At 41.3% G+C, this 13,113-nt stretch overlaps 1 protein-coding gene across 12 annotated transcripts in view; it reads right to left on the bottom strand.

Moving 5' to 3' along the window:
• The window catches only part of OTOF (otoferlin), a 465,027-nt gene that overhangs the window by 290,783 nt on the left and 161,131 nt on the right, over positions 1-13,113 (bottom strand). For all 12 annotated transcript variants that reach the window (XM_040348386.1, XM_040348390.1, XM_040348393.1 and 9 more), the window contains exon 4: positions 18-117. In XM_040348386.1, coding sequence (XP_040204320.1) covers positions 18-117 — 100 coding nt within the window. The remainder of the gene's footprint in view (positions 1-17; positions 118-13,113) is intronic.

The raw sequence follows: 13,113 nt of genomic DNA, 5'->3' as shown, positions 1-13,113 counted from the left end.
TAATTTTAGATACATACTCTGATTGCTGAATTATTGTCATCGATGAGAGTGTCTGTCACTTCCAGTTGAGCCTCTTCCACCACTTTCTGGAGGACCATGCGGAATGTTCCAATGAGTCTGTAGAGAAATAACGCAGTCAGAGATTTATGCTAAATATTCATATGACATAAAAATAGTCTGATGATGTGGACTTTAAAGAGGACTTGCGCAATGAGGATGACAACTAGACATGTGTGATTCGGTTTCGTAACGAACGGATTTTCGTACGAATTTGTTAGTTTTCGTACATTTGGATCAATTTGAACAACCGAACAGCTGAAAGTACTAAAATGCGAAAATTACGGAATTACGAATAAGCAAAATAACGAACAAGCAAAAATACGAACGTACGATTGGACAAACTTACTAAAATACGAAACACGAAACAGCAAAAGAACGAAAATTACATCTATAACGAACGATTTGCATTCCGTATTTTAAATCCTTTGTCTGTTTGTAATTTCGTATATTCGTTTTTTTTTTATTCGTATGTTCGTATTTTCATTTGTGTGTTTTGTAAATCCGTTTCTTTGTCTGTTCGTTAAATTTGTGTACTTGAATCGTTCTTTCGAATGGGCACTGGGCAGTGTAGTTAGTGAGTGATGTATCTTACTTGATATCTTAGCCAATCAGCTTATCTCTTTTGTGCTGAGTCACATTGGACAGTGTAAGGCCTTGATTTTTTGGAAAACGCTCATTTTGAAGTTTGTTGGCAAAAAGTCCGACCGTGTGTACGGGGCTTAAGAGAAAGTCTATCTTAACCACTTGACACCCGCCCGCCGTCAAATGACGGCGGGCAGGAATGCTCTATTGTTCTCACAGGACGTCATATGACGTCCTGTCATTTAAAGCCTCGTCGCGTCACTGGGAACACCCGCGATTGCCCAGTAACTGAGCAGGGACGTGAAGCTCTGTGTGTGTAAACACAGAGCTCCACGTCCTGTCAGGGAGAGAGGAGACCGATCTGTGTCTCTTGTACATAGGGACACAGATCGGTCACCTCCCCCAGTCACCCCCTCCCCCTACAGTTAGAACACACCCAGCATACACATTTAACCCCTTCCCCGCCCCCTAGTGTTAACCCCTTCCCTGCCAGTCACATTTATTCAGTATTCAATGCATATTTATAGCACTGTTCACTGTATAAATGTGAATGGTCCCAAAAATGTGTCAAAAGTGTCCGATGTGTCCGCCATAATGTCGCGGTCCCGAAAATGCGGATTGCCGCCATTCCTAGTAAAAAAAAAAAATCATTATGTCCCCTATTTTGTAGGCAATATAACTTTTGCGCAAACCAGGTTATTGCTAATTTTTTTTTTTTTTTACCAAAAATATGTAGAATAATACGTATCGGCCTAAACTGAGAAAAAAATATATATTTTTTTAAAAAATTGGATATTTATTACAGCAAAAAGTAAAAAAGATTGTGTTTTTCAAAATTGACGCTCTTTTTTTGTTTATTGCCCAAAAAATAAAAACCAAAAGAAAGCTCTATTAGTGGGGAAAAAAATGACGTCAATTTTGTTTGGGAGCCACGTCGCACGACCGCGCAATTGTCAGTTAAAGCGACGCAGTGCCGGAAGCTAAAATCTTGTCTGGGCAGGAAGGGGGTGTATGTGCACAGTAGGCAAGTGGGTAATATGGATTAGCCGCGTGTTGAAAATGAAACTAAAATAAGATTGCGAATGACCGCGCCGCAATGTATTTACGAAAGTACAAAATTACGAATCCATTAAACGAAAATTATTATCTAACAAAATTACGAATTTCGAATCAACGAAAATAAATTAGACAGAATTACGAATCATTCAGTATCAACGAAAATAAAACTGTTACGAAAATACGAACGGGTCCAAATAGAAAACTTGCGTCTTACGAAATTACGAATCTTTACGAAACAAAAAAAACTAAATTTTTTGTTGTGCACATGTCTAATGACAACACTTTTTACGCTTTTCATTTCAGCATACCCCATGTTTGCAGGCAAATGCTCATCATCGCCTGTAATAAGATGACAAAAGCCTGATACAGGCTTTTAGCTGGTGTCTTGCAAATTGGCATTTTATGTAATCAGGACTAACAATGATTTAATGGCTTTTGAATTAAGTGAACAGCAATACTGCATTAAAAGAAGCCCCCATCTCACATTAACCATTTCCTCTCTGGAGCATCGTTTGTCTGTTTTTTGCACACATCTGCATTTTTGGCTATACATTTACTTAAAACCGCCAGATTGGATTTTTGTTACTTATTTGCACAACTGCTTATCAAATCTTTATTTTCAGAGAAATGTAAAATTGAATTTAGTACACACGTACGCACACAGACAGACACACACAGACACACAAACACACAGACACACATCCTGAATGCGCTGTGATGCAGACAGTATTAATTCTTTCCTATTATAATATTTTAAATGTTTTAACATTTTAAGTTTTTTTTTTCAGTTAACTTTATTGTTATTACAAGGGAGCTAACTTTCTTCCTGTGTGATGGCAGCGGGTGGGTGATAGTTTGGGGGTTATTTACGAAAGGCAAATCCACTTTGCACTAGAAGTGCAAACTATGGGCCGGATTCACAGACATTTGCACTTGCGCCGTGTATCAGTGATACGCTACGCCGCCGTATCTTAGCTGGCAGAATTTCAAATCCTCAGTGATTTTGCGCCGTAAGTTACGGCGGCGTAGTGTTTTTCTGGCGGCGTATTTGAAATTGGGCAGGTTGGGGGCGTGATTCATTTAAATGAAGCGCGTCCCCACGCCGAATGAACTGCGCATGCTCCGTTTTGACATTTCCCGCCGTGCTTTGCGCGAAATGACGTCGCACCGACGTAATTTTTTGAACTTAGACGTGAGTTACGTCCTTTCCTATTCACGGACGACTTACGCAAAAAAAAAATTCAAATTTCGACGCGGGAACGACGGCCATACTTAACATGGCAAGTCTATCTATACGCCGCAAAATAGCAGCTTTAACTATACGCCGGGAAAAGCCGACTAGCGACGACGTAAGAGAATGCGACGGCCGCGCGTACCTTCGTGGATCGACGGAAAAAGCTAATTAGCATACACGACGCGAACTCCACCCAGCGGGCGCCAAAGTGTTGAAAAGTGTTGAAGTGTACACCAAGTCTAATGATTGCCATATTGTCCTTGCAATGCAAAGTTATGAACGCCTGGAAACTTATTTAATCTTCAGGCTCCATGCACACTGGAATAAAAAACGTTGCTTCTACAGGAGTTTTGTGTTCTGCCTGTAGAAGCAACTCAATGTTACCCTTTGTGTCCATACACATTAGGACATTTACAGGCATATTTTTGAGAACAACGTTTAGAGGCAGGAAAACAAAACCTTCTCATTCGTGTTTCTGATTGGAGCTCACTGGCAGAAAAAATGTAAAACTCTCCTAAACTCGTCTAAACTTTGTACAAAAAATGCTCTATATGGACGTTTTTTACTCCAAAAAGAACAGACGTTTATTTAAGCCCAGTGTGCATGGAGCCTAAAAGAATTTAAAAGTATTTTTTGGAATGTTTGAATGCTGTTAGCCTAAAATAATCTACAATGGTTTGGGGTAAATTAAATTTTAATTGTTTTTAGTTTTTTTTTTTTATTGTATGCATACACTCTTTGAAAAATAATCATTTAATATATGACAAAAGATTATCAGAGCACCATGGGTTTTCTAAAGAAAGGGCACGGTATAGGTCTTTCCTTTCCCTCATTCAGTCTTTGATGGAGGTAAACATATGGCCCAGGTTGTTAAAATTCAGCTTCAGCTATTGAGCTATGTAAATAGCAGTTTGTTTTTCCACAAAATATTATTATGCAATATTTCACAATTAGCTGCTTATTCTTTTTAATCTTTATTTTTTTTTTAATGTATTTTTAGCCTTAAACACAATAAAGAAAGAAGAAGAAGAAAAAAAAAAATGAAAACCGCAATCGGTTTTCCTTTTAAATTTAACCCATTTCATGATCCCTGTATGCCATGGTTTTCAAATTGCAGTAAGGAAGATTTTTCAGAGTGGAGTGGTTAATAATTGAGAAAAGTGTTGTGTCAGGTGTTTCCTCCTGTGATCTTCCCTCGTCTTCGCAATAAAATATTAATCTGCGCTCTATACACTATTTTACTTTCAGATCATTCATAATTCACAACACACTTCCCAATCCTCACAGGCTGCATCCATAAAGTATACATGTAGGATGGAGTCAAATTCTATAATGAAAAAGCTACATTCCGCATTTGAGATTTTTAAGGCAGTATATCACAAAATATGTTTAAAAGACAATCATGTCAGTCTTTATTGTATCACAAAATAATAACACAGCAGGTTCTTTGTACATATACAGTGCATTACAATATATACAGTGCTGTGAAAAAGTAATTGCCCCCTAAACCTAATAACTGGTTGTTCCACCCTTGGCGGCAACAACTGCAATCAGTCTTTCACATCGCTGTGGAGGAATTCTGGACCACTCTTCTTTGCAGAATTATTTTAATTCAGCCACATTGGAGGGTTTTTTCCGAGCAAGATCATGCCACAGCATCCCAATCGGATTTAACCACTTTTTTTTTTTTTTTTTTTTTTCCGCCTCAGAGAACTATCAGGATATTCAATCAATTTGCGTTCAATTCGCAGTCTCCTTAGTTCGCATCATGGTTGGAAAATGTATTTATCTATCCATTTCATTTTCTTCCCTTTTTTTTTTTTTTTTTCCCTTTCCCTTTTTTTTTTTTCTTATTATTTTTTTTTCTTTTTTTTTTTTTTTTTTTCCTTAAATATATGTCAGTAAATATACAAAAGGAGAGAAAGGAAAAAATACTTAATTACATAAATAGATACATTAGTTTCCCCTAGCCGAACAAACCCTCGTCCCACCCTCAAGCCGCCTCCAGCCCTTATCCCCTCCTTCCCGCCCTCCCCTATCTCCGGAAATCTGTCTCCTATTGAATCACTCTTTGCCCATTAACCTTCCTACACTATATCATATCATCCTATCTATATACCTTGGTGCAAGTTTAAAATTAGCCCAGTCCTGCCATTTTCGTTTAAATCCGCCTTCTCCTTCCTCTCCCATGTACCTGAGCTGTTCAGCATAATATATATCATTGATTCTGCAAAACCAGCTCTTCTCTGTCGGACTCATAGGGTCCTTCCATTGTTTGGGAATCAGACTCTTTGCTGCATCTAGTACGTGAGGAAGTAAAGTTCTCATGTACTGTTTAGTTGACATTTCTGTCCCATGGAACAAGCAGACCCATGGATCAGGAAGTATTTTAATTCCAGTTATCTCCTCAATTACCAATAATACATTATTCCAGTATGTTTTAATTTTTGGGCAGGTCCACCATATATGTGACATAGTTCCCACTTCAAGACAGCCCCTCCAGCAATATTTGGAGGTGTCGTCTTGATAACGGTGTGCTATGGCCGGGGTTATATACCATCGTGCTAAACACTTAAAGTTCATTTCGATCAATGCACAATTAAATGAAGTCGTATGCGTCCTTTCTAATATTTTCCTGACCTCTGTCTCGGTTTTACCCGTTCCCAATTCCTCTTCCCATTTATTAATATAAGGAGGGAAACCGGGGTCTTTCAATCCCATCAATATTTTATAAATTGCGGAAATCGCGCCCCTTCCCTTCCCAAATAAATCCGCACATGCACAAAATCACATTGGCATCCACGTCTATATGGGATAGGGCACATAAAAAACATAGATGGGGCTATAACTCCCCACTAATCCCTTTATTTGACACCAATTTTTTTGTACCAGGGAAAATGGACCTGTTTGGTAACTGGATTAAAAAACCAGATGCACAATTAAAAGACATATTAAAAGATGGCAAAATTCTCACCTACCAGGAACTAAGTAAAAAAAAAGAATTGTTTGAGTTGAACAGGTGGCGATACTTGCAGTTGACGCATTTTGTAGATTCCTTCCCCTCCCCCCTGAGGTCAGATAGACACTTGCTTCCTTTGGAGCGTCTGTGTTTGGATTTAACCACTTAAAGACCTTAGGTGTTTTTCAGATTTGGTGTTTGCAAGACTAAAACAGTTTTTTCTGCTAGAAAATTACTTAAAACCCCCAAACATTATATATTTTTTTTTCTAACACCCTAGAGAATAAAATGGCGGTCATCGCAATACTTTTTGTCACACCGTATTAGCGCAGCGGTATTACAAGCGCACTTTTTTTGGAAAAAATTCACTTTTTTGAATTAAAAAATAAGACAACAATAAATTTGGCCCAATTTTTTTATATATTGTGAAAGATAATGTTACGCCGAGTAAAATAATACCCAACATGTCACGCTTTAAAATTGCGCCCGCTCGTGGCATGGCGTCAAACTTTTACCCTTAAAAATCTAGATAGGCGACGTTTAAAAAATTCTATAAGTTGCATTTTTTGAGCTACAGAGTAGCTCTAGGGCTATAATTATTGCTCTCGCTCTAACGATCGCGGCGATACCTCACTTGTGTGATTTAAACACCGTTTTCATATGCGGGCGCTACTTGCGTATGCGTTTGCTTCTGCGCGCGAGCTCGTCAGGACAGGGCGCTTTAAAAAAAAAAATTTTTTGTTTTCTTATTCATTTTTATTGATTTTATTATTTTTTACACTAAAATATAAAAAAAATAAAAATGATCACTTTTATTCCTATTACAAGGAATGTAAACATCCCTTGTAATAGAAAAAAGCATGACAGGTCCTCTTAAATATGAGATCTGGGGTCAAAAAGACCTCAGATCTCATATTTAGGCTTAAATGCAAGAAAAAAAAAAAAAAGGAAAATTTGTCATTTAAAAAAATGACAAAAAAAAAATTGTCTCTTTAAGAGGCTGGGCGGGACTGACGTTTTGACGTCACTTCCGCCCAGCAGAGCTATGAGGACGGGTGGGGGCCATCTTGCCCTCACTCAAGTCCTCACTCTCCAGGCGGCAGCATCGGATCTCCGCCGCTACCGACGGCTCCGGTAAGCGGCGGAGGGCGCGGAAAAGCGGCGGGAGGGGGGGGCCCTCTCCCGCCACCGATAACGGCGATCTCGCGGCGAATCCGCCGCGGAGACCGCCGTTAATGTTTACACGGCCGCCCGCTGAAAACATGGATATCTCAGTTGTGGCAGCAGCTGCTGCCGTTACTGAGATATCCATGTTTAAAAAGAGGACGTACATTTACTATACGCGGGTCTTTAAGTGGTTAAGTCCGGATTTTGACTAGGCCCCTTCAAAACCAAAACTTTGTTTTTTCGAGCCATTCAGAGGTGGACTTTCTGGAGTGTTTCGGATCATTGTCCTGCAGAATAAACCAAGTGTGCTTGAGCTTGAAGTAAGAACTAATGGCCGGACATTTTCCTCCAGGATTATCTGGTAGAGAGCAGAAGTCATGGTTTCATCAATTATGGCAAGTCACCCAGGCCCTGAAGCTGCAAAGCAGCCCTAGACCATCACACTACCACTGTGATGGAAGTACTAAAATGAATATTTTGTGTTATGATTAGAACCACTGAAGTGTTGTTTTTCTTTCATTATATTTGTCTATTTCTTTATATTATTATATTGTTTTTATTTCTTTATCTATTTAAGATATATAGAGTTATTATGTATGGGTATATACTACAATACTGTTATTATCCTTACATGAAGAAACAGATAATGTTTTAAAGACACAGTACATATCAGCTTGAAAGGAGACAAAGAGCTATTCAGCTGTCATCCCCCCTCACTCCTCATTCCAAAGCCCCCTCCATCGAGTGAAGTCCCTGGAAAATTGAGAATGGGACCCTGTCTCTGGACATTCCATAAGGAACTTTACACAAGGCTGTTTGTGCCCAAAGATGGACTTGCAAGAAGAAACCACCCTTATATGAACTGACCTATGAGTATGCTTATCTGTATGATGTCATGTTGTTTATAAAAAGACCAATAAAACCCCCTCCCCTTCCTCTCTGGTTGAACGTTGGGAAAGGTGAAGGATGTAGACTGTTTCTCTCTCTGGTCTGTGTGTTTCACTATTATGATTTGGGTCAAATGGCAGAATGGGGTTCGCCCTGAGAATTGTGCCAGGGGTTAATCAATCTTCATCACCACCACCATGTTTGACTGTTATGTTCTTTTTGAAATGCTGTGTTAGTTTTTCGGCAGATGTAACGGGGCATATGCCTTCCAAAAACTTTTGTCTCATCAGTCCACAGAATATTTGCCCAAAAGTCTTAGGAATAATGAAAAAGTTTTTTGGCAAATGTGAGATGAGCCTTTGTGTTCTTTTTTGGTCAGCAGTGGCTTTGGCCTTGAAACTCCCCCATGGATGCCATTTTTTTAAAATCAAGTAGCAAGTTTATTGAGATGTCAATGTCAAATACAAAAAGCCAATACAAATAATACACATACCACCAATGAGCCATTAGGAATAACAAGTAACATTGCAAGTAATCTGGAGTTACCAATCCCCCCTTCATTATCCCCTACAGTCCTATTAGTAGACATGAACAAAATGGGATAGGGAGACCCCCTAGTCAATCAAAGGAGTACTCTTTCCATAATTAAATCAGTTGGAGCCAAACCTGGAGTACCCAACCAGCTCCCCCATACCGTCTCAAATTTGAAGGGGCTTTTTCAAACTGCAACATGGTTCCCATCTGTTCAAGCCACATTTTAGCTGTAGGAGGGTCTGGAGAATTCCAGTGTATAAGTATAAGTCTGCGGGCCTTTAATAGTGCCCTCGCTGCCGCCCTTTTTTATATTTTTCCCTGAACAACGAAGTATACAAAATTCCGTATTTAGGTTCCACTGGAATTGAGGCCTGTAGGGCATTATTGATTGTAGCTACTACTGTACCCCAATAATGGTGGATCTTTGGATATATCCATATGAGATTAATTAAATCACCTATATCCCTCTCACATCTACCACATAAAGAATTTGGATGAACACCCATGTGGTGGGTCCTAAGTAATACATAGAGCTGAGACATCCTCTGCGAGACAATCAATGAGCACAATCAAACGTTTTCTAAGGCCTTCGCCCAATTATCTCCCGGTATGTCTTCCACATCCGTTATCCACCTATCGCAGGCCGAGCTAGGATACCTGTCCAAGTATGTTCCCAGAAGGGAGGCATAACAGTTAGAAATAAAGCCTTTGGTGGAACTAGACTGTTGCATAAAAGTGAATACTGATGTGGTGGGGAAGGCAAGGTGAGAGATTTAGGGCCAGATCCACGAAGCGTTTACGCTGGCGTATCTATTGATACGCCGCGTAGCTTCTAGTTTGCTCCGGCGTATCTTTGTTTTGTATCCATAAAACAAGATACGCCTGAAGCTGGGCTAGATCCGACTGCCGTACGTCTTAGCACGCCGTCGGATCTAAGGTGCATATTTACGCTGGCCGCTAGGTGGCGTTTCCGTCGATTTCCGCGACGAGTATGCTAATTAGCTAGATACAGCGATCCACAAACGTACGTCCAGGCCGGCGCATTTTTTTACGTTGTTTCCGTAAGGCTTTTTTCGGTGTATAGTTACCCCTGCTATATGAGGCGTAGCCTATGTTAAGTATGGACGTCGTTCCCGCGTCAAATTTTGAAAATTTTACGCCGTTTGCGTAAGTCGTTCGCGAATAGGGCCTTGCGTAGAATGACGTTTACGTCGTAAGCATTGGCTTGTTGCGGGTTAATTTCGAGCATGCGCACTGGAATACTCCCACGGATGGCGCATGCGCCGTTCAGAAAAAACGTAATTTACGTTGGGTCAAGACGTATTACCATAAAACACGCCCCCATCTCATCCATTTGAATTGCGCGCCCTTACGCCGACACAGTTACACTACGCCGCCGTAACTTATGGCGCAAATTCTTTGAGAATACGGGGAATACGCTGTAAGTTACAGCGGCGTAGAGTATCTGAGATACACTACGCCGGCCGTAAAGAAGCGCCACGCTTCGTGATCTGGCCCTTAGTCGACTAAATACGACTAAAACAATTCCAGAAGACTAAAATAGGACTAAAACTAAAAAGCCATTTTAGTCCTAAGACTAATGCCCTGTACACACGCTCGGTTCGTCTGATGAAAACAGACCAATGGACCATTTTCATTGGACGAACCGATCGTGTGTAGGCCCCATCAGTTTTTTTCCCATCGGTGAAAAAAAATAGAACCTGTTTTAAAATTTTCGTATGGTTAAAAAAACGATCGTCTGTGGGGAAATCCATTGGTCAAAAATCCACGCATGCTCAGAATCAAGTCGACGCATGCTCGGAAGCATTGAACTTCATTTTTCTCTGCACGTCGTCGTGTTTTACGTCACCGCGTTGGACACGATCGGATTTTTAACTGATGGTGTGTAGGCAAGACTGATGAAATTCAGCTTCATCGGATATCTGATGAAAAAATCCATCGGTTCGTTTTCATCAGACAAACCTATCGTGGGTACAGGGCATAAGACAAGCGAAATCCTGCCAAAATTAACACTGCTCCATGCTCATCTCTGCCCCCATCTCAGCAGTCAGCAGCGGAGAGGAGAACAGAATTATTCCTACAGATTCTGTACCTTACTGTGCAGCTGCAGCACTCCCTCATGTCTACCTCCCCTGGTCTCAGCATTCAGCAGACTCCAGCCCTACTCTGGTGCTTCTCCAGACCCTGTACTTTCTGCTTACCAGTTCCACCCCAGCTTCTTCCCAGCAGCAGCACAAGGTAAGGGAGGTGCACTGTGATGTAAGGGAGTGTAGGGGACTCCTGACTTCTGTTGGTGGGGTGGGGTGGGGGGGGAGGGTAGCGCTTGACATCTGATGTAAGGGGAGTTGGGGTGCTCTGGACATCTAGTCTTACAGATACAACCGGCCCTTTGAGGGTAGCCATGATGCAGATGCAGCACACGATTAAACTGAATTTGATACCCCTGGTCTATATGAACGGATACTCACTTTTTGTGCTTTTTCTAATACTAAACATAATATGCTGGTTGGTTATGATCTTTTTAACTTCAATGTACTCTCTCTTCTTTCTCTTGCATTCAAAAGTGGATTCAGTGGTCATCTAGTGGTCCTATACAGGGGTGTGACCCCAGCCTGCATCCTGACCATGACTCTGCCTGCTGGCCTGCCTCCTGTCTGAATCCAGGATTTCTCTGGTGTACTAAATTCAGAGTACTATACCTGATAAAGGGGAACATTTGAGCCCCAGAACATGTTGGTTTTTATGTAATAATTCATAATAAAATCACTTCTGGGCTTTATGGGCCAGATTCAGGTACCTGCGCCGCGGCTTAACGTATCCCTTTTACGTTACACCGCCGCAAGTTTTCAGCGTAAGTGCTTGATTCACAAAGCACTTGCCTGTAAACTTACGGCGGTGTAACGTAAAGGCGTGCGGCGCAAGCCCGCCTAATTCAAATTGGGCGTGTACCATTTAAATTAGGCGCGCTCCCGCGCCGGACGTACTGCGCATGCTCCGTTTTGAAATTCCCGCCGTGCTTTGCGCAAAGTGACGTCATTTTTTTGAACGGCGACGTGCGTAACATACTTTCATATTCCCGGACGTCTTACGCAAAAAAAAACAAAATTTGAAATTCGATGCGGGAACGACGGCCATACTTTAACATGGCTCGTCTAAAGTTAAGCCATGTAAAAGCATGCTTAACTTTGCGTCGGGAAAAAATTACTAGCGACGACGCAACGAACGCGAAAACCTTCGTGGATCGCCGTAAAAGCTCATTTGCATACCCGACGCTGGAAAACGACGCAAACTCCACCCAGCGGTGGGCCGAAGTATTGCAGCCTAAGATCTGAAGGCGTACGAAGCCGTAAGCCTGTCGGATCTTAGCCAAAAGCCATCGTATCTTGTTTGTGAATCACAAATTAAGATACGACGCGGCAAATTTGAAAATACGCCAGAGTATCAGTAGATACTCCGGCGTATCTCTTCTGTGAATCTGGCCCCATATTTTCAAGACACTCTGCCTCACCCAAAAATGTATACAGGGGAACGCTCCCCAATACTTAAGCGAGAAAAATAAAACCCTACGTCACCAAGCGCGTGCTCCGGTCAACCAACCAAAACCTTCTACAAATTCCTAAATCCCGCTACAAATCGAAAGGAGAACGCAGATTTTCGGTCCAAGGACCACGGCTCTGGAATGCTCTACCCACTACCATGCATTTGGAGGAAAACCACCAGGCCTTTAGGAAAAAACTAAAGACCCACCTCTTCTGAAGGACCGGTACGACTCTGGATGTCAAGCGCCTTGAGGCGATTAAGTTCGCATTTGTTGCGCTATACAAGTTACTCACTCACTCACTATATTACTGGGCTGGCACTTTCCTCTCTATGGTTTGTGCCCCAGCTAAGAAGATTTTCCATCACATTCAATTGTGTCATCAGAACAGGAAATGAACAGGAAGTGAAGGGAAACAAAGATAGCTGTAAAAATCTCACAGAAGTTCTGAGCCTTTCTTTCTCTATCCAAAATATAAAAGAAAGAAGAAGAAACAAAGCTTTGTGAATTTACCTAAATACCCTCTAAAATGAACTCACTTAAAAGAAACAGATTGTTTTGTAGACTAGCGATCACACCACAGGTTGTATAATTACTCAGCCAACGCAAAAACTTGACGACAAATGGATTTCGCACAGTCAGAGGCTGGAAGAATAAAGAAGTTTTGGAGAAAAAAACAACTGTTCCTTCAGCTAAATGAAAGCAATACAAGTCAAGAGAATCGCTTTTCACAGCGGAGGGGATACAATGTGGAGAATGAGGTTTAAAGGAATTATTGACTTCTGCATGTCAGTAAAATTCCCCAGGAAAATGGAAGTTCTGGAAGACGTGAGGGGACTCCAAACCAGGACGTCCCAATTACACGGCCCTTTGACAATTTAATAGCTGCTTTCTTATGACTTATGTAGCTCAGGCCCCCGCAGGAGATGCTGGTACTTTGCCCAGGTATTCGCCACATTTGCTCCGCAGCCATGCTGATTCACACAGCCAGGTGTACACACTATTCCACTTGTTGCCTTCAATAATCAGTCTAGGGCACAGGTGTCAAACACAAGGCCCGCGGGCTGAAAC

Source organism: Rana temporaria, chromosome 4 (assembly GCF_905171775.1).
Source record: "Rana temporaria chromosome 4, aRanTem1.1, whole genome shotgun sequence".
Classification (NCBI taxonomy): domain Eukaryota; kingdom Metazoa; phylum Chordata; class Amphibia; order Anura; family Ranidae; genus Rana; species Rana temporaria.
The sequence above is the reverse complement of the archived record's forward strand: the minus strand, read 5'-3'. Positions and strand labels throughout refer to the sequence as shown.